This window comes from Perca flavescens, chromosome 3 (assembly GCF_004354835.1).
Source record: "Perca flavescens isolate YP-PL-M2 chromosome 3, PFLA_1.0, whole genome shotgun sequence".
Lineage (NCBI taxonomy): Eukaryota > Metazoa > Chordata > Actinopteri > Perciformes > Percidae > Perca > Perca flavescens.
The window spans coordinates 22268458-22291740 of NC_041333.1; the positions used below are offsets into that span (position 1 = coordinate 22268458).

General features: G+C 42.9%; 1 protein-coding gene across 12 annotated transcripts in view; it reads right to left on the reverse strand.

Moving 5' to 3' along the window:
- Positions 1–23283, reverse strand: part of mecom (MDS1 and EVI1 complex locus) — a 132212-nt gene that overhangs the window by 89891 nt on the left and 19038 nt on the right. For all 12 annotated transcript variants that reach the window (XM_028574193.1, XM_028574189.1, XM_028574186.1 and 9 more), the window contains exon 2: positions 1160–1506. In XM_028574193.1, the coding sequence (XP_028429994.1) occupies positions 1160–1506 (347 nt within the window). The remainder of the gene's footprint in view (positions 1–1159; positions 1507–23283) is intronic.

Below are 23283 nucleotides of genomic sequence, written 5' to 3' on the forward strand. Positions count from 1 at the left end.
TTAGGGAAAAGTTGTTTCTTGGAGAAATGTAGTCCGGAGTGAAAAAAAGGAAAAATAAATACATTTTGGTTTGGTCTGAGCCAAAACCACTGAGTCAGAGCTGATGGGCTGGGGTAACGTCTCTATGATGCAAAGCCAAAGAGCACCAGTCCAAATCCCAAACTATTTATATGAGCCGAATGTTGATACTTTACCAACACGTTCTCAGTCAGCGTAACAGTGCAGCATTGAAATGGACTTCAGTGTTAGGGAGACTCAAGTAAGAGAAGGAATGCTGTATTGAAGCATATTTCGATTTAAACCTGTGACTTTTGCTTTATGAACTGCATGGTCAGCAGTTTCTAAATTAGCTTGGTTCTGTTCTAGAAAAAGGGACAAAAAGCCTGAATATGAAGGACTAAATCCTCACATCCAAATAGAGAGGAGAGGATCTATTTTGGGAGACTTAATGAGGCTGATACTCTGCCAGCCCCTTCCTCCTACTCTATAAAACCAAACAAGCATGACACTGACGGAGACCACATCTAACCTTTCACCTTGTCCTGTGACCCTGCCTTCGATTGTTTGTGCCGGCTGACCAATATCTGATTTGCCAATGGCCGCACTGGGTCCCTAACCAGGATGAAAAAGGGATTTATAGCTTTTCATTTTAATTGAGTTAAGAGCACAACCTCAACTCCCTTTCTTTCAATGGCACTGAGCTAACATTACATCACTGGGCAGCAAACGGCAACAACAGCCTTGTGGTCACTGGGCTAAATGTGAGCATGACGACATGGGAGGAAATGAAAAAAGAGGACTGATGTGAATGCTACAGTGTATATGGGCCAAGGAACCCCCCGTCAGAAAGTACGCTACTACTGTAGCCTTGTAACTGCACTTTTTATGTTTATACTAGAACCAAAGCTTAAGCTCCGTTATGTAGCGCAAATGTCTTTACCCTAGCTGCCAAGTAATATATGGTGGCCACTGTAAAAAAAAAAAAAAAAAAAAAAAAAAAAAAAAGGTCTGTTTTCTGAATGTTTTTTTCTTATTTCTTATTATTATAACTGTTACAGTGTAAACATTAATTTCTGTCAAGAGTGACTGTGCAAAACGAGCATTTTGGATCACATTAAGAATTTGCACATGAACTCTTCATCATTGAATATGTTCCTACCTCCCAGCCTTGAGTAGGGTCCTGGAGACAAGGCATGTGCTCTCCTTCATATGGTCCAAAGCGCTCCCCGACGTTTACCCTCCTGCGGCTCCAGATGCCAAAGCCTCCGCCAGGAACCGCTGACTCTCGCAGTTCAAAGTCCAGGGGAATGGCCAAATCTTCGTGGGGTAAAAATATGCTTGGGTGTTGGAATGACAAGGGGTCCTGGGGTGAAGCGTCATCATCAGAGAGCAGAGGGGACACTGGTTCCTCTGCCTGGGCCGAGGAAGGTGTGGGATCACCATCAGAGCCACATACATCATCTAAGATGTCAGACGGGTAGAGGGCAAACTCATCGTCACCATCGCCTGTGAAAGACAGAGAGAGTCTCTATGTGAGGGCGATGCTCAGTGACATCTTTGTGATTATCACAAATTAACAGTGGCAACAGGTTATCTTTCCAATGTTCTTTGATAAGTTTCTGCAACACTGACAATTGAGTAAAACATACAAAGTGTGCACGTATTAACTTTATCAGTTAGCAGAAGACAGGAGGTCCAACAGATGTGAGGCAACACGTGACAAAGCCTTGGTTCTGTTTTCATTGAACTCAGTAATAAAGAGCAGGAGAGCATGAAGGGAGCACACTTTTGCTAATGTCAATGTTTTTCTTCTTTTTTTTACTAGTTTCTAATCATTGGGCATGTTCCTCGCTTAGGAAACATCCAACAGACACATTTAAATTCTTATCAAATTTTAAAATAAGACTTCATATGTCAAAAAACAGGCTTTTCGAGGAGGAAAAAACACACAGCAGCAACATGGTATGTTTGTCATCTGTTTGAGCTGATGCCAAGGTTGATAGCGGGGGTCTGCTCAGCATTGTACTGCTCTGACTGTTTTATATTTCCTTTTCCTGAACTCTTTCTCCACTGTACAGTGAAAACAGAGGGAAGCATACTGGGGTTAATTGTGAATAGAGTGAAACAGGACATAGAAGCACGACCCTTGAACCCACACTGGGCTTCTTCAGAGTGGCACACGTGGCTGGTGGAGTCTAATGGTGGAAGAGGGATTGAGTCATTCACAGTGGTGACACATTGTGTAGGTGGCGCAAAGTAGCACTGTTCCAAAGTCTCGGAAATAAGTGGAAAGAAAGCAGAAAAATCAGAAAAACGGATACATTTACATGCACAGGCAGTCAGAAAGGCAGAAAGGCAGAAAGACGAGTCCGCATACAGACAATCAGACAGGTCTCCAAACAAGCAAGCAGACAAATGCAAGAGCTAATGAAGAAGCCATCTAGGACGACAGACTGCCAGCCAGGTGTCACACGGAGAGATAGAAAGTCACTCGAAGGCGGAAATGATTCACAGGATGCTGCCGCTCCCCCAGCGTGCATCTGAGAAGGGCAGCGCCTAACGCAGGCTGACAGGCTACAGGGAGAGGGGGCTCTGCTAATGAGGCTCCACAACCCATCCCTGGGCTGAGGAACATTCCTGAAGGGCTGCCTGTGTGACACTGTACCGCTGCGCTGTCAGCCGTGGAACCTTTGATCCACACAGATCCACACACACACACTTCTTGTTCACTGGCCAAGAAGTAACCATGCTTCTGATTGACTGAACGGGTCACTGTGATTGGCCACAGGCGGTCATAAACTAACCTAAGAGATTAACTCAAGACCTGGACAAAGTCGATGAACATGTGCTCTCACCTTTAAACTGAAGAACACGATAAGCCAAGTGCATAAATATCCTTAAAATATGTGCAAGGTCAAAGCACAATGTCTGGTGAAAAGGAACGTGAAACTGTTAACTACCGCATAAGTAGCACAGGAGCTATTTTCCTGTGCCAGTTAAGAATCATAATTCCTGTCAAAACATGTGTTTGCTCTGTGGGGAAGAAAATCTATGCATGACCACATTGTGCTGAATCAGCTGTCCATTACAGATATATTTGCTGCATTTTCTGTGTTATGCTGTATGTTCGTGTATTTGTCGAACCAGATCTACAACTTAAGTGTTTCTCATAGTTGTTGCCTGCAGCAATACCTGATCACAGTGTCAGTGCAACTATTGTGTTTGACACACACACTGTGTGGGCCTGGCGTGTTTGAGAGGAAAGTCTTTTAAAGACTCTGGCTGAGCCGGGCCGGGCATGAAACCCAATGTGGCTCTGGGAGTCAACGTAATGATTTTCAGCACGGAGTAACGTGGTTATAGTCCTGGATGTGAAGCTTGCCATATGGTAGAAGGACAAGAGCTTTTAAAGGTAACTGTATCCCTTCATTGCTGTTTCTCCTCTGACATTTCCCCCCCTCACACTGGTCTCCAAGTTTATATTTGATTTAGACCAGAAATTCCCTCGGTCCAGTGGACTCAACGAGAGCATTTTATCTCATAAACATATATGTTTCTGTAAGGTAAACGTTAGCCGAAAGCAAATATGCTATGTTCAGAGTTTTAAAAATTGTGGTTTCATGTGCAGATGATTGATAAGTCAAAGACCGCAGCTGTGCTTAGACGTGGGGCGGTAACGACACTGAACACAGATGATCTGATTGGTTGGTGTGTGTGTGTATGTGTGTGTGTGTGTGTGTGTGTGTGTGTGTGTGTGTGTGTGTGTGTGTGTGTGTGTGTGTGTGTGTGTGTGTGTCTCAGCCTAGTTAAAGCAAATAGTCCTGTTTGTTTGTTCAGTAATGGACATTACTTCATCATTGCAAGCTGACGCCCTTCATCAAAGAGGGAGAACTAAAAGAATTGTTGGTAGAGAAGGGGAACTCCAGCTGGGAGCAGCACCATGACTACAACTGCATTATCAACAGAGATGGCACATCATGATAGTACAAGAAAGCAAGTGAAAAAACAACAACTTTGATGTTGATGTATATGAAAGACAACACAAAAGATTAAGTGAAAAATAATGAGAAAAACAATATTATCTTCCCATCAAATTCACTCATGAACATCAGAAAATACATCACTTTGCATGAACACAGATATGCACACAGGCGCGTGCATCCAGTGTATTTAAATGCTTGCGCTTGACACCAAATTCATTAATTTTTATTTAGAGGGAAAACATTTGTTCCCGGGACTGCTATCTGCATGGGTGGAATGATTTTCACCTCTGCCACGAGGTGTTGGGCGGACTCATACATCACACGATTACCCCGAGCAGCGAGCAGGGCCGCCATCATCAGGGAGTGAATTAAAGATGATAGAAGGAGCTATTAATCACTGTGACAAAGCCTCTAATGGAGGTGTGACCCAGCCACTGCCGACGGGACGCCAAGGGGACGCACCCGGGGGACAAATGGATACATATGTTTACAGAGAGAAATAACCTACCTGTGGACACAGTTAACCCCCCCCTTTCTCATTTCTTTTCTGCACCGCTGTCTTTCTTGCTCTTATTTCATCACTGTCGTCCTAATAATTGTGTATCTTTTGCTGCATTAACCCATTTTACTCTCGGCCATCTCTCCTATAATGTTTGATGTCACTTATGTTTTAATCAGGTAAACTCTATTACTCCATCATGCTTGCTTTAAGTGATGTTAATAATTTCTAGGCATCACATAATATAGGCACTTAATATATATGTCTATAATAATCCATATGTTGAGTCATGAATGTATAGTCAAGTGATTCTTGTGTGTACAGTGATACTATTAAATTGTTAAAAATATATTTATGGAACGCGAAGACAAATCCTAGTTTGGCGACAACTAGACAAGTTGGGGAGAACTGAATTATATTTTTATGTCCCAGTTCCTCCGCTACATCTCTGCTTATAGTATGCCGGACAGGCGATAACACTGTAAGGTGTAAGGTGGGAACATTATTCATCTACTTAACCAGAACCCAATTCACCGGACACTTTATCTAGCCAGATAGAGAGGTCTAACAGTTGACGGATGGGGTCTTAGATCATGAAATATGGAAATGAACTCCTCACCTTATGAGAACTGGCCCTCACGCTTATCTGTAGACATCATTTGTTGCCAGCGATAACAGACAAATGGGACGGGGGGCTTACCCTTGTTCTGCAGGTCAAACATAATCACACATGATCCCCTCCATTAGTCATCACCTTCAAAATTCTGAAACTGAACTCTTCATCATTCCTCTGCTTTCAATTTATATCTCTACAACAGGAATAGCATCAATATGTGTTTGTGCTGTTGTTCCAACAGTAAAACACAAGAACCAGAACAACAGTAAGTAAAAAAAATTTTTAATCAGGGTTACTGCACTGCTGCCAAACCAACTTAGAAATTGTTTGGAGGATTCAAAATACGTGGAAGGGGTTGAGGGGGCTACGGCACGATCGCTGTTATTGCATATTGATTAGTTTGCTTGAAAAAAAGAGGATACCCTGAGGGAGATGTAGGCGTAGACATCTGGGAGAGACAACTCATTGTGACCAAATTCAAAATAAAATAAAAAATAATTATCTTTAGATGGTTAATTTGAACGCTCTCACAGCTAATGCCAAACAGAAAATGGCTGCTGTTGATTTGCTAAGCACAGTTAATTACGCTGCATCAGTTTGTGCCTAGACTCCCTCAGCAGGGTGTGTAGGAGAGCGTTTAGAGCCCCAGGCCCTCGGGAGAGGCAATAAGCTTCCTAATTAACTCTGTCTTTGTGCTAAATGGAGGCCTTAGCGCTGCTTTTGGGGAGTCTTTTGGTCCGCAGGTCCATGGGGGTGACTGTGGTACTGAGTGATACAAACCACAAAACACTCATATCCCTAGGTAGCTGTTTATGTACAGTCCTGGACCATTGTCCAGAATCTCTCAATATTTGTTTCTTCAACCAAAAAACAATTAAATTGTAAAGAGTGGCATTTCCAAATAAAATAGGACATCTGCCAATGCTGTTTTCTTTTCCATTTTGTCTTTTTCAAACTGTAAAATGTATAAAAAAATAATGTTAGTTTTTGCAAATGTATTCAACCCTGGACAATCGTACACTTTCTCCCTTGATGTAAATTATGGAGCGCTGAGAAAGTGCATCAAATACCCTTAAAATAAGGGACAAAAACAGGCAATGCTGCCGGTACTGTATATAAACACACACACACACACACACACACACACACACACACACACACACACACACACACACACACACAAGAGTAACAAGAGCAGAGCTCTCTACACCGTCTTAATTAATGAGAGCATTGTCTATGTTTTTTCACTACTGTGTTAGTCAACTGCTCCCTATTCGAAATGGAAAACACTCCATTAAGGGCCCTGGGCCGAGTTACCAATTAACATCGCATAACAAACTGAAACTTAGAGCTGGTCCCTCTGTGCACACACACAGACACCTAATTAATTAGCATTAGTTGTGATTAATAATGAGGGTCCTTTAATGGTAAATCTGCAGCTCCGATGGCAGGCTGACACAACAAAGGCGTCTGTGTGCACGGCAGGATTTATCTGGGGAGCTGCTCGGGGATTTTAACATGTTTCTCACAGGCCTGACAAATGGCCTATTAATTATCTAATGTTGTCTGACAACAGCTGCTTGATAAAGATGTATGTTTGGACAGGGTGAGGAGGGGAAGATACAGAAGAGGAGTGTGTGTGTGCGTGTGGCGGGGGGGGTGAGAGTGAGGGGGAGACTTGCAAAAAGTCAAAGCAGAATACAAACACAATTTAGCAATTTTTCTTGAAAAACTTCCTGTCTTTATACATTTGTATCGAAAGACAAATGGCTGTGCTTCTACTTCTGTTGTTTGGAATAATCAATGTAAAGGATTAACAAAGCACTTTTATTTTTAATGAAATGCAAATGAATGAAGTCTTGATGAACACAGAGATGGATGGGCAACACACACACACACACACACACACACACACACACACACACACACACACACACACAAACTTCACGTCCTAAAACCACAATCAATATCATCAACGAGGAAGCGACCACATCAACCCAACCACTTCATATCATTAACTCTCTAACAACATGGGAGCATATGGGCATCTCGCTCCCTTTCTATTCCTCTCCCTGATTCAATCTCGGTCCTGACTCTAATTTGCGGAGTTTATCTTCTGCCTGTATGTTGACAGGTGTTCCTAAGTGCGATGCCAGTTGCCAAACGATTTTTATGATTGTTTTAGCCCCGCATTTGGCCTAATGAGATAGGATCCCAGTCGGACGCTAACTCAAGCCTGTCAAATGTAAAGCAAACAGAATAACAACCTGGAGCGTACATTGTTTCCACAAGCCATACATCAGCCGGGGCGTAGAGGGAGGGCCCTCCAAATCACATGCCGACCCCGGGATAGAGAAGATGAGAGGGAAGAGTGGGAGAAAAAGGAAAGAGGAAGGGGTAAAGAGAAGAGGCAGGGGGGAAATGAGATACTGTAAGTGCGTGAAATCTAGGTTATCAAGGTATTGTAATACTATAAGAAACAATATTGTGACTTTTTTCATATTGACCTTTATTTAATTATATAATTATAATTAAATATTAGGGGAAAGAAGTCATCTTGAATGGTTTGAGCCTCTCCATATTCTGTAAGTAAGTTTGTGCTTAGTTGATTTCTGTATGAGAGCATTTTTTTATTGTATGTTTGAGTCTGTGACATATGAGTGTTCATCATCTGCAGATACACACGCTTTTGAAAGTATTGATCTGTCCATTTTCTCCTCCGAAGTGACGTGTAGAGAGAATGTGTCGACAAAGATCATTAAACCCATCATCTTCTCAGTCTTCACCTCTGATTCAATCCCAACTCAGCACCTCCTCCCAGCATGTCACACATCCTAAGCTTTTGATTTGTTTGTTCTGGTCACCTGTGCCATTCCTTTCATCTATCTTGCTGTTCCTCCATCGTAATGCCTCTATCTTTTTAGGCAGCAACAACAGCAATATCTCCTTTGCCAAAGAACAACAAAACAAAAACCACAAATCTGCACCAAGTTCCACTGACAGGTGACAAAAGAATCTTTAACATAAACATGCCAATAATCAGAAAAAGACATTATGTGGAAAAAGCCACATACAGTATATTACTTAAGTTATATTATTATTATTATTATTAACAACACAATGCATGTCAATGCAAACATGCAAAAATGCATTCTCTCTCCCCCTCTCTTCTCCACCCCCTCTCTTACTTTCATGTCATGGCTAACTGCCATTGGGCCCTAATATAATTATGGCTCACAGTTGTGCACATTTGAGAAATTGATTCCTTTGATGAAATGTGAGCAAGGCAGGTCTGGGCAGAGCAGAGAGAGACGTATATCCAGAGTGGTTGCTGCCAGCCCCCCCAGCCCTGTGGAAGGCCCCCTGGGTACCAAGCCGCCAGCTCAACCCGGCCCAGGCTGTCCCAGTCGTTAAAAGAAATGATAGCATATGTGCTTTGTTTAAGTTTGATGTCTTCATAATGCATTACACAATTAGATTGATTTGACAATTTCCATTATACTTGATAAAATATTTATGTAGGCCTGAGGATGGTAGTTCTTATCAAAAGGGGGGGGGGGGCAGATCTGCAGTGCAGATGGGAGCTCTGGTCTGCAGTAGGAAGGCCATCAGTCACTTAAAGCTGGGCAGAATTGTAGGCAAATACAACCTGACTACTTGAAATTTGTATTTGTAACATACCATTTTTTATTTTTTTTATTTTTGTAAGTCATGCAACTGAGCTTGAACTCATTCAAGTGTTTGACATGAATAATCAGGAAAACCTGATTGAGATCAGATGCATGAAGCTGTACTGTATATCAGTGAATCAATAACCTTGTCCCCATATGTTTGCATTGTGCGCTATACAAACACTGAATGCTACAGAAAAGAAAAGCCTGGTGGGCATTGAGTGTGTTATGCCGTTGGCCGCCCTCCCAATAGAAAATTCATCTTTCATTTCCGGCTAGGGCACATTAGCTCAGTTGAAACCTGGAAGGCCAGCGTCAACTGTATATAGGCATCAGACAAAAATGTTGTTAGGCCTACAGCTTAATTTGTTCAGTCAGGGAGTTGGATCCCTATAGGATACAATATCTACCTCATATGACCTACATAACTCATGCGTGTCCAATGTACTCACAAAATATCATACTGTTTTAAAGTCCAGCAAACTTTTTACCATTTTACTTTCTCTTTCACAACTTTCTTATCAACTTTGTACATTACATTTAAGACAGAAATGCCAATACAGTAAATAAATCAATTTAAGCGATACATTCAAATCTCTCATGCTCAGATGTGTCTCCTTCACCCTTCTTTCCTCCCTAATTCTCTCCCTTTTCTCACCTGTCTCCCTTCTCTCTCCCCAGTTCCCTTCACACCCTTTCTACGAACCTCTCACTGTGCACAACCACCCCACATCCATCACAGCCCAGAAATTTAAAGAGCCAAATTGGCCTCATCTGTCTCAATGTTGGATGCAGATGGAGTTTCTTCTGCTGAGGGAGGTGCAGTTAGTCACCCCTGCTGCCCCCACCCTTTCAATCTACTGCCTTAAAGCCAAGCCAGCCTGCACCGGTCTCAACACTATAGAACCATGTTATGAGGCCGGCTGCTGGGATAAAGAGGCTGCAGCGGTGAAGTGACCACTGCACTGACCACACACACTCTCTGCTTCATTTTTCAGTTTTCTTTCAATCACATTTTTCTTTCTTTGTTTTTTTATTTTTTTATTTTCCATCTAGCCTTCTTTCTTGCTCACTCTATTTCATTTACTCACTCCCTTACTCGTGCTTACTCATATTGCGAGCACGCACACACACACACACACGAAAAAACACGCGGGAGTGGCCATAGCGCAGCCTGCAGTATAGTCTCCAGCAGCCTGGTCAGACCTGGCTCGTTAATAAAGGCCCTAAATGAGGCAGCATGCATAAAACATGAAGTGCCGCGTGCTGCTGTAATGAACTGCTGCTCCATAATTGCATCTCAGAGCCATAAAATGAAGACAAAATATTTGAAGAGGGATTCTGTCACCTCTCTGCAGACGCAACACTAATCACAGGCATTCTGCGGGGCCCTTGGGGTCTCCCCTTGACAGAGAGCAGGGGCTAAACGCCCAGGGCGGCGACATTGGCTACACCCTCCAAATAATAGGACATAATTGAATAATTGCTGATTAGAAAATAGGGGGAGAGGTAATTGTATAACAGTGTCCAGTTATCTGAAATGATCCCATTGGGAAGGAGAATATAATATAATAAGATAATATGGCACAGGAATGGATAACAAAACATATATATATATATCTACTGTACCTTACACCTACTGGGAAATGATTTCATTAATTTATGGGTCAGTTTATATGCCTGGAATTATTGTTAAGGCATAATAGATGAGATGGTGCAACAGCTGGTATAAAATAAGTGTTGTTGGTACCTGTGTTGGGAGCCAGATGGGTGAATATATTAGGAGAATTCAGCCAGACAATCTGTTAGTCACAGGAAACTAAACTGAACTGACCAACAAAGCAATTAAAGTGTTCAAAATTACATATTGATTTATTGAGAAATAATAACAAAAAACACAAACCAAAGAGCATTGCACGCACACACACACACACACACACACACACACACACACACACACACACACACACACACACACACACACACACACACACACACGCAGTGACAAGCTCAGAGACAGGCAGGCCTCCAGATGAGAGATTGGAGTCCCACCCAGGGGTGTCACCCAGACAGTTAGAGGGTTGCTGTAGTGACAGGGCGGCTGCGGTGACATAATGAAGGTGCTGTGGTTGTCACAGGGGGTCAGTGGTGATCACACTGCCCAGCTGGGGGGGGGGGTTAGGGACACATATAATGAATCCCACCAATGACAAATGACTCTAAACTCAGGGCTGAGGCATCTGACAAACTCAAACTCATCACTTGGACACCTCAAACACACACACACGGGCAACAACAGACACTAGTAGGAACACGCACACATACTCTGTGAAGCAACAGAGAAACGTATACATTCTGTCAACACTTTAAATATATACAGTGTATAATCAGGGTGCTACTAAACCTGCATAGCTCTTCCATCTCCTTTCACAAGCTTCTTTTTTTGGAGGAACCTTAAGATGTTTAAAAAAGCTTTGGCTTTCTTTGCTCAGCTTCATTTAATGAATCTTTTCTCTCACCTCTGGCTGCCACTTGAAACTGTTGAAAAAGAGCACTTAATTTTGCTGTTGTGGCACTACAGTGGCAGGGCAGAGGTTATCAATACGGGCATTGTTTAACATGCACAATGAGACACATGAATTCAGGAAAAAAAACTCTTGCACTATTCGGAAGCATAAGCATATACAGACTGCAAAAAAACAAGTCTCATACAGACTGAACACAGAAGGTACCGATACTCCTTTAAAAAGCTGAATTCAATCAGAAACGGGGTCTGTGTTTGGTAAAGAAAGGAAAACTTAACTATTGGAAAGCAGGAGTATTTTTAATGTGACAAGCTGACCACCTACTACCAACCTGACATCCTCCATTTAATATTTTTGGATGTGAATAGACTTTGTCTGAGGGTTGCTTTTCCAGTCTCAGTGTCTGCTTGCCTCGAGCACTACCACAGCAGCAGGCCAATTCCACCTTAACGTTGTTACAGAACTTGTTACATACAATAATGTCCGCAGCTACAGAGACTTTCCAAACCACAGTGTGACATGTGGAACAGACCCGGGCATGGAAAGGTCCTGGAGAGGATGTTTGTTTAATGATTGTTGGAAGGCTAACATTTAGCCCCTGCGCCCCGAGCAACAAAATCCCCCTCGGAGCACTGAAGCTGTTTATGTTATTTGTTATGGATGTCAATTTCCCTCTATTTAGGAGGTGATTTAACTGGGAAATATACAGTAGGATTGTGCTATTGTGTGGGGATTGGTGTCTCTGTGTGTAATACACTACACAGCTCTGCATGGGAAGCTGGAAATAAACAGTGTGGGTCATTGTCAAGACTGGCATTCAGCTTATTTTGAATGCTAAAACCTGCTGATTAAAACTGTATTGTGATTTTTGGTGTAATAATTAGTAATATTTCCATTTTCTTCACTTTCATGTCCGTGATAGACGTGATGAGATATGAAATGCATATCTTGAAATTGCTAAAATAATAGTTAATGTATTGTATGTAGACTGGTCACTTAAGGCATTAACTTCTTTGGATGACAAATGCGCATTACAAAAAAAACTTCCTTCAATTCATCTTCTTAAATTTGACGCTATTCACATTGATATTTAGAATAGGACGCACTTGAAAACCGGCAGGCTGTTTTATTCTTCCCTGCATTTCGTAGGTAAGTGTGTGAGTGTGTGTTATTGTGTGCATGTGTGGGGAGGAGGGTGGACAGAAATGGAGAGTGACAGCTGCCAAATGACAGTGGGATTGAGGTGGGAATGCAGAAGGACAATGAGGGAAGGAGAGGAACATGACAGTAACAACAACTCAGATTAGACTGCGATCACACACACACACACACACACACACACAAAAAACACGCTCACACACACACCCACACACACTCAGGGGGGTGGATGGGAAATGGGGTCCTGCAACGAGTGCTCAGTGTGTCATTCAGACAGATGAGAAGGATCACAGAAATGCTGTTTCTTCTTCCTAATTCAAACAAACAGGGACTCTAAGCAGAGCCACATGGCCTCCCTTAATGACTGACATTTTGTTTAAGAACCATCCATAATGACCTGGTTTGAATTTAAATACTTGGTGTTTATTTCACAATGAGCTGCCAATATTCACCAATGAAAAATTCCAAAGTGCTTGAGTGACTTGAGACTGTTGACTTCATGCTTTTTCTCTCTCTTTGGTTTTTCTGTTTTGTACATATTTGGAGTGGCATGACTGTGGAATTAAGGACAGATTGCCTGAACATGAACAATGTTGAGCATAAAGTTAAACAGATTATCAGTAGATTGCTTACATTAATGCATTTGATATGGTTTTATTTCTACAAGCGGGTTTTAATCTTTGGTATGATGGACTTTCACCAAAGTATAGTTTTATATATAATATAGTATTTCTCAAACTGCATTTCTTAAAGCATTGTTAAATGAGCAAATTGGATTCATTAAAGCCTGTTATCTCTTTACTATGGCTCATCAGCTATGTCTAACATCATATTAGATCCGTGTAAAGAAATGCTGACTTCATTTCAGAATAATTATGTATGAAAACATGCACATGGCTAAGTGCAATACAGACTCTTATATACCACCACTGTCTGTAAAAGAAAAATCACTGTTTTAAGGAATTTTATTGATTAGGGAAATAAAGCAATTACAAATCACAACAGCACACAGATTAAACTTCTTTTGAACCGCTTGATACATTGACAATCTGGTAAAAAATGGCCAGGACGAAAAGCATCCCCCAAAGACATTACAAGTGTTGCAGCCAATTAATATCCGCCTCATTTGAACCTGCTGCATGCACTTTTGCAGCCAAAAATCAATCAAGGGCCACTTTTTTTTTTTCCATATTGATGGACTGCGTTGAGTGAAAGAACGCTAACTCTAAACTAACAATGCCACAGCCATGTACATAGATGGAAATCAATTGTAATTAAAACTGAACAAGTGTTCCGCTTTATACACTCAAAGAGTGCATTGGTCATTAAATACATTTTCATCAGTTATCAGTTAAAGGTTTTAAATGAAGTGCAAGACTTCTGCCTCCTTTGGGATAGCACTCAACGCTTCCACACTTGCGTTGCAAATTTACCCGTGCTTGCTCTGCAATCAAAAGGCGGCTAAATTAAGTATCAAACAATTTAATGTTATGTGTCACTCTCCAAAACGATCTGTATTAGAAGCACTTAATTAAACTTTCAAATTCAAATGTACTAATCAGTTTGCGGCAGAGTGGGCGCTTGTTTTTCCCACATGAAACGCCACGGCTGGCCAGCCCGGCCCATTGCCTGCTCATTAACATGAAGGTGCGATTTGCATTTCCTGATGGACTGTTCCAGTTTTTAATATTCCTCTTTCTGCTCTTGCATCAATCATGGAAGAGGAAGGCCACCATAGGCCACTATTAACCCTCCAAATCTGCCACAAAACAAATATTACAAGAGTTCACTAATTTGGAGATCAAAAAGCCACTTGTCCATTATATAATTGAAATGAAGGCGGAGTGTTGCACTTCTGAAGAGCTCTATAATTACCAGCTGTTAATTGCACACTTGTGGTGTCTCACTTTTAATTAAAAAGAGCGGCTCGTTGCTGGACGATAAGCAACAGTGGAGAGGCAGTGGTTTAATCAACAAAGCGAGAGGAATTTGTTTCTGCTGTGGCCAGCAGCGGGTTGGAGAAATCTTCAAATAACCCAGGGAGATTAAAACGTGTCCATTAGGACCAGTCAGGTTTTATTTGGGGTGGCAGGAGCGAGGTGCATTTGAAGTCGTCCCGCTGCAGAGTCCTCGGCGGAGCGCGGCTGGGGGTGTGGGTCTAATCAGCCCGCTGCTGGCCCTGAGCGCTCAAGTGGAGGAATTGGACCCCGCTGGTGGTGAGAGAAGGAAGGGAGGAAAGGAGGTAAAGAGGGATGGAGGGAGGGAGGGAGGGAGTGGTGAAGGAAAATCCCCCCCATCACTCTCCCTTTCCTCTTCTCTCACTTTCTCTTTTCCTGCCTGAGTCCGTTACTACCAGAAAAGGTCTTTAAACTATACGTCTTGCTTTCTTGAATTGGCTGTTTACTTCGCACATTAGTCATTGAAAGACAGCCTGGCAATCTGCACAAGCATGAGATATCGCTCCAGGATGTGTCAGCGCCCTTAGACAATACACAAACAACCTCAGGTCCCTTTTGGACATACCGGAGAAAGCCCTTCCACCTATTTCATGAACTATTGAACCATGGCAGCACAATATAAACTAAGAAGAAAAAAACAAACTTCTGTACTTGATAGTCCCAACATGTGGCTATAACTCACACGATGTTTATATGAATGAGACAGTTACCCTTGGTCGGCAACTTTGGGCTGATGCCAGGCCTCCAAAGGCTCTCGGTGCACCCGTTGCATACATTACATGACTACCAGAGTGCGATAACCTCGTCCACCCTTTCTCTGACCCCTCCGCTCCATCGCTGATAAAAATGTCTGCCAGGAAGTGTCCTTCACTACGCTTCCTCCCTCTCATGCTCAATCAACACCTGTCACCACAGGCATCAGCAGCGTGATGTGAACACACTGCATGACGAGCCACTCTCTGCACGTCCAACTCACAGAAATCCCGAAAAATTATCACTGCTTCTAAGATACAGATTTAAATAGTCTATGCATAAAATTCCATTCAGGTTTGGATTATATGTATAAAACGTAGATACAAGAAGTAATAACAGAATCACTAGGGGCTTCCCAGACCCCCTGAGTGTCGCAACTCTTTTAGATAAAGAGCTCTGGGTTTATCTAAGGAAACAGTCGCTGGGGCGAGGATGGTCTGGCCTCACTGACAGATTAGTCCAGCCCAGGCCCACTTCCTGCCTGCTGAGGACACTAATTAGAAGGAAGGACTGACACCACAATAAGAGCTGACAGTTGAGTGTACTTAGTAAAGCTTCACACAATCCACCGCTGTATTAGTACAGCAGCCACGCCAGCCCGTAAATTTCATCACATTAGCTAGTGCTTATCTGATGTGACAAAGTTAACCTGGATGTTGTTTACACAGAAAAGTACAAGGGCAGTTCTGAGAAAACTGCGAGGGTGCTGAAGTATGCGAAGTGTTTTATTTGAAATTTAAAATGTTATCAAGCTCACCCTCCCCACCATCTCTTTCTCTCCTTCTCCGGCCCTCACCCTCACTGTAGACGCGCACACACACGCACACACACGCACACACAGAGAAAAAAAGTCATTGTGAGCCTGGTCAGTTCCTGTGTTGATGACATCCTGTTCACAAACACGTTGAATAGTGTCAGAGGGGTCATGGTCACTCACACCCTCACGCTGTCTGAGTCTTATATCTTATGCTTCTATTCAAATGACCTTTGACCTAATGTAGCATTTAACGTAGAAGAAAAAAAGAGCACTCAAAAAGGAGGTTGCAACACAATGATGTACGAATAAGTGTGAAAAACGCTTGCACACACACACACACACACACACACACACACCTAAGCTAACCACAAACATCGCTTTAATCCCAAAATCACCAAATGAAGGGAAAATGCGCTGTTACCCAAAGGGCAAATTTACAGTACAGTAACACGTCCGTGCATGTAATGGGCTGAGCTGTTTTACAACACCAGCGTGAGCTGAGCTATTGTTTTATTTTGAGAGGTGCTGGCTGTTATTGGATTGTTTTACACTGGCTGGGAGAATTTTTATTCCAGAGGAGCTCTGTGCGGTGTGGAGTGTGTTTGACTGAGTCAGACTGAGAGAGGGAACGAGAAGGAGAGACAGAACCAACACTTTCTTAAGCCAAGTGGCGTGTTATCTGTACGCATTTTGAGCGCCGTATAAAGAGGACGGGTTGGGTTTAGGAAATGAAGAACCGGTTGGGTTTAGTAAAACAAGAAAGCTAAAGTTGAGCTTAGGAAACGTGACACGCGGGACATGAAGGAAACGTGACAAGCGGGACACTATTCCCGGTCTCCTGGGTGAAAAGTCCTGTGTTGTTTGACCCATCCACCACCCCGTCAATTCACACGCAATGGCAAGGTAATGGAAGTCAATGGAGGCCAAACGGCATTGATAACATGCCAAAAATGGCATACAAATTGGCGTGTCATACATACGCCACTTCATGAGATCAGTCTGACAGACAGAGATGTGTGTATGCATAAGTGTGGCACTCTTGTGCAACGGCATCAGGAGTGTGTGTTGGGGCTGCTGAGCTTCTGTTGGTGGTTATTGATCGGGATGCTAATGTCACCCCCACTGAGGGCAAGCAGCAGTCCTTAGGTACAGGTGGTCACTCCACACACTAACCCAATGCTACACCACCACACAGTACTTGAACAACTAAATATTACCCTTAAAGATGTGAATTATAGCAATTTTACAAATGAATTCATCAGGACACCCGGTCAATGCAGCGTCATTTTCTGCATAATGATCTCATATGATAGAGCAATATCATTGAATTTGTGTCTGTTTTTTACACATTTACTGTGATGTAACAAGTAAATGATTAAAAGCTCCAGTGAGTTTTTAATAGGGCTGGGCGATAGGGAGAAAATCAGATATCACGATATTCCTGACCAAATACCTCGATATCGAGGCGACATTCTAGGGTTGACAATTGGTGCTTTAACAAAATATCTTCACACTTAGATTTTAGATAAATAATCAGTAATGTGGACATAATGTCTAAGTGGTGAAAAGGCAAATAATAGAACAGCTAGAACAGTCTGGTAAGTTCAGAAAAGTACATCACTTTACTGTAATGCAGCCTTTAAATCCAGTAAAAGACACCACTTATGTCATATCACGATATCACGATATCTCATATCACAATATCGATATAATATCAATATATTGGCCAGCCCTAGTTTTTACATGAGTGCCCTCTTGTATATGTGTAAAAACACATGCATATGCTTCTGCATGTGTCTCTCCATCTCTGTATCTGCGTGTTAGGTGAAATAATTGAATGTGAAAGTGGAAAAGCGGGCATTTTCTGGGGCTCTCTGTGGCTATGCCAGCGGGCAGAGCAGTACGTCAGCACGGGTCATGCGCCACAATGTGCCTGTCAGTCCATGGGACGTCCCAAAGGAGAAGGGCAAGAGGCAGCCCCCACCAACCTTGCCCATCCATCATCGTGACACCGCAAGCTGCAGTCATGGGAAACCCACCGCTGGCCAGTCGCTCTGGACCAGAGCTGGGAGGGAAAGGGGGAGACGGGACTCGCCATCCATTAAAAACACATTGTTCTGTTTATTATAACTAGTTAATGAGGTTGAAGTGAAGCTTTGCTTTGTTTTTCAAACACTTCCAGAGGGGATTTGGAGGCAGACAGCCCTGTTGCTGGGTCCGGGCAAAAAAACTCATAAGGGCCTGGGTGTTTTAAAATGGATGTCTCTAGATTTTATGAGAGTAGAGTTGGCCATGTTAGGAGTGAGCTCCTTGGTTCTTGTAAAATGAATCGTTTTTAGGGCTTTTCTCCATATGATGAGCTCAGACTCTGAAAACCTTTTTCTTCAGCTTTCCATCCCTTCTTCCTTTTCTCCAAACCACTCCACTCCGTTTTCGGCTGGCCCACAGTTCATGAATTCAACAGAAGTCTTGTTTTTGACTCTAGAGCCGACATCCACAAACAATTGTAAAAACAATGTTGGCCATCAACTGTGTACTCCTGTGTCAATCTTTCGAACCAGCCAAAGAGGAAGGATGGAATAACATACCTGTTTAAAAAGTAAAGAAAACTAAAGAGATGTTGCATCTTTTGTCAGTGGGCACTGGCACGTCTGATCCATGGACGATATATTTTTACAAAGCAAAAAAAAATAAAATGGAAAGAAAGAAGACTGTTTCTGTAAAAGTTGGGAATGAAAAGTAGCGTGCGTTCAGCAGCATCTGCGGTTTGTGGAGCCAGAGGCCCCCTGTCTCCCTGTCTGGTGGAGATATGAGAGAAGGCCCACTCCCTGTCCGGCCACAGCAGGAGCCTGGGCTGCCCGCTGACATGCCTACTTTAATTGTTAGTATTAAATCACTTGCACTTTAACTCAAGATGCTATCTGCCAGGCATTAAGATCTTTTACAGTAGCGAGTGTGCACTGCTTAAATGTGAAACACCCTAGAGTGACACACAGACACAGTATTCACTCTACGCCAGACAGACACATTTGCGTGCACACGCAGGACACAATGGAGTCCTGTATTGGACTGATTGTCGGTGGAGCGGACAGACAGGCAATCGGACTGCACCCCACCATGACAGCAGGCCACCCGTCACTCAGCAAGCACACCGCACCACCAGCTACACCATCAGCTGTTTGCTTTAGGAAGGCGGCTCAAAGCCAATTAAAATACACTTAGAGCCGTGTCCGACTTGTGTTTGGAAAGATAATATATGTCCAGGAGTCCAGTCAACGCGGTGTGAGCAAGCAGGCGAGAGGGAAGCACTCTGCATCATTGTCTCAGAATGCACCGCGTCATTATCGCACGGACAAGATACTTATCTTTGACTCTTTGCTAAAGCAGAAAAACAGGACTGCACTTGATGAAGAATATTATCTATGTTTTTATGGTTCCCCAGATGTTTATGCTGCTTTAAACATATCTGCCTGTGCATTAGGCAATGTATAGATATCACTTTTAACTGTCAAAACAGGATCACTGGCGCACTGTAGCTGTTATTTCTTCTGAAGTCTGTAAAAAAATGTTTCTAACTAAAATAAAAAGAGGCTGAAAGTGTGACTGAAAACAATAATCATCAAAAATTAGTAGCCTAATACACAAATGTGAAACATATGGATTTACCATTATATGTGAAAAGAGACGGACAACGTGCAGGGAGTAAGAGAGAAAGAAACATGCACACAGATGCAGAGGGCAGAGGGTGCTGATATGAGTGGTGGTGAGTGGTGAGCAGAGACGGGAGCTCCATGACTGTTCAGTGTGTTTTAAGAGTGTTTAAATGAGTGAAAAGTCAGTTATGGTTTCCAGATGGGGGCCGGTTTGATCCGGATCATTCTGACAGGCCTGGACTTTGATGTGCTGCTGCCTATTACTGACATTACAGGGAAACAGGCATATTTCTCCCTAATCACTTCCAACTCGTACGGCCTGCACCGGCTGGCCACACCAGAACTCTGTGTATGTGTCCATGTATAAATGCCAGCGTGTGCATAGCGAGAGTTCATGTATTTGTTGTGCTATATTAAAATATGCCTGTGTGTGTATGAGTGTGCAGATACACACTTGTCTCATGGAAAATAAGTAGCAAAATTGGCAGTATTAATGTACACATTCGTACCAGAGCCTGTGGTAACGCAGCATGTCTGCGTTTGTGCTCAGGTTGTATTTGAACCTGATTTTGAATGTCATCCTGATGTTTCATCACAAACCCTCCATTTCTAATGCAAAGAAGAGGACACGAGAGGAGAGTATAATGGCTTCATTTATGCCGAGGGGAGAATTCCCTTGGACACATCCATCTTGTAAGGCAGGTTAAATTTAGTCCAGACAGACAGACAGACAGAAGGGAATAATTCCTCCACTTCCCTCTCCACCCATACTCCCCAGTAAGCCCAGTGGAAGTCATTTCTCAGTGACCACAGAGGAGGAGGACCAAAAGGGGAAATGGCGCGCCACTCTGCTCCTCACTAATCACTCTGTGACCCTGAGACCATCCCCCCCCCACCCCCCATCACTACCCCCTCGCAAATCTCCTCTTTTCCTCCTCCTCCTCATCTCCTGGTTTTTTTGGTGGAGAGGGATGAAGAGTGGAGGAGTAAATCAGGCCGAAGTTCCCCCTCTTTATCTCCCAAAAGCTGGGGAATGCCAAGGGGCCGGCGCTTTGGAATCCACTGTTTTGTCTGTCTCTTGGGGAGAGCTGGGCTGAGTCCACTTGGAGTAGCACAGGGAGGTATTCAGAGCAAAGTCTGGAGGGCCCTTCAGCAGACAATGGTGCAGCCCGGGGACAAAGTGAGTCCTTGATGAGGGATCCGTGGAGAGGTGCAGGTGTCTGAGGTGAAGAACAGTCTCTCAGGCCTGACCCACTTATCTCCAGCAGCTCCTCTCTTCTACTCCTCTCTTCTCTTTCACTGTTACCACCCCTGATCACATTTGTCAAAAACAAGAGCTTCTTCAGATTCTTAAAATGTACATGTAAAAGTGGGCGTACAGTACACCTCGCTTTGCTATGCTTAGAAATCCCACTAATGTCTGTCTAACCTATGCATGGAATTGCGCACAGAGACCGTGGTCTACTCATAGCAGGGAGGAAAAGGCCTTTGACCCCAGGGCTTCATTCAACATTCCTGGTAATTGCCCTCCATCATACTTTGTGCCGGAAAAAGCATACGTCTAAATAAACCCCGTCAAACCATGTTGTCCATCTGCCGGCAGATAAGATGAAGAAAACAAGCCATGTTCCATAAACACAAACATAGGGTATCACAAATCAGTGGTCACAGTCACCGCAACCATAAATCAGCCTCTGAACCATTTTTAGCATTTAAGTCCAACAGGGAGAGGACAGTGAAAGGAGAGGACAACCCACTCTTTAAAATCTCATCATTGCTGTCAATGTGGGATCCGCACCATGAAACAACACTGGGATAACATCTGCTTGAGCTGGAGAGGGAAAACAACAACGATGTGGCCGCGGAAATAGCGGATGGCTTCTGATGGCAGGGCTGGGTTACCCGGCTGCAGTATAGAGACTTGGAGTGAAGCACAGGAGAGACCAAGAGAGGGACGGAAAGACCAAGTCACAGCCCCCTTGTGGAAATGTTTGAACTAGTTCTCTGTCTTTCACATCTAAGAGAAGGGAGATTTCCATTCATTTAAGAGACTTTTCTCATCAAAGAGTTGTTTTTCAAATTTCTTCGTCAGGGGAAAATTTAGTTTTTGTTCTTTGACAGAATGCAGAGTTATCGGACAGCGATGCACGTGTTACTTGGGGTTTGCACATCAAAAAGTTGATAGAAAAAGAAAATAAATGACTGTGTTTGTTTACAATCTTTTTCTCTCCAAATTACACTTTAACTGTCCTGACTTATTGTTGAATATCTCATGGGGTTAACATGGATAACAAATGAATCCGTCAGACATTCATTCTACAATGCTTTCTCTTTATATTAGAGCCTCTGGGAAGACATTACCTTTGTACAGGAGCTCTTGCAACATGAAATGACAAATCAACAATAGCATCGGCTCTCAGAAGCCAGCTATGTGTATTACGCTTCTCTAACTCTCCTAGTTGGAATAAGCAGGGCCTCTAGAATTCCACAACTAGATTTATCTTATTTTCTCAACTTATTTTCATATCTATTTCCCTTTCTTTGTGAATTAGACGGTAAATAAAGCCACCGGGCCATGTGCATAGTGAAATCAGCTGGAATTGCCACATTAAAGAATGCAGGCGAGGTGTAGCCGGAGCCATCCTCCTGGATTTGGGCAAATTCAGCTGATGCAAAACAAGGAATTAATTTGAGGGGAGAGGCTTGCGTGCTGAGCTTGGCGGGGTGACAAAGATGAATGGCATCATTCCAAGCGAATGGTAATTTCACTTTTTGTGACAGTGCTTTAGAGCAAAAGCGACTCGGGACGCACAAAGCATTTGCAATCCCATTGAGGGCCCTTGGTACCTGCCTATCAGACACTGCACATTGTTTACCAATCATCTGATATTGATTGGTTTCAGACTAAAGTTTGAAGATGAATTAGAGTGGGAGAAGGTTAAGTCCTAACCTTGAAAGATTTAGTGTCTATTCAGCCCGCGTGTAGGACTCTCCTCAGCTCACTCGGAGAATAGAGAACTTTTAAATTCAATAGGGGTGTGAGACACAAAACGTGTCACATTCACCAAGTGAATCCACTGGAAGAAATGCAGAAGAACACCCAAAAAGCATAATCTTTCTCCCCAGTTGATAGAAATGGTAATTGCATGTGTGGGATAATACTTTGAAGCCAAGGCCTCGGTCGGACAGACCGCCTATTTAGGTTAAAAAAGGGGCAACAAAACAGCTCCTTCTTAACGCCTTTGTTCACTTCTCCACTCTTTTAAATGTTTACTGAAAAAGAACCTTCAAATCCACTCTCCATGTCCTGCACAATGTGGCACCTATCACTCTTGGGTGCATGGACACATTGTATTGTGTGAATCATTGATATGTAGCGATCATTCCCATGAATCATTTTCTATTTACCATTCAAATTCTCAGGAATCCGATTATTATCCTCTTGAGATGGACAAAAACATTTTCGTGAGATAAAGGACATTATTTGAATACTGTTACTTTGTTACACAACAGACTGCATGGACATACTCACTATTGTCAAACTGATATTCTTTACAATGTTAACCCTTGCTACTGTTGTTCTGCCTCCGCTTTAGACGCGTCTCTGAAGCTCTTGAAGCCACAAACAAATGATAGAGCGCCACAGGACACCCAGAGCTTCCATTTTAACATGCTGCAGAAGTGATGTTCTGACAATTTGACATTCATAT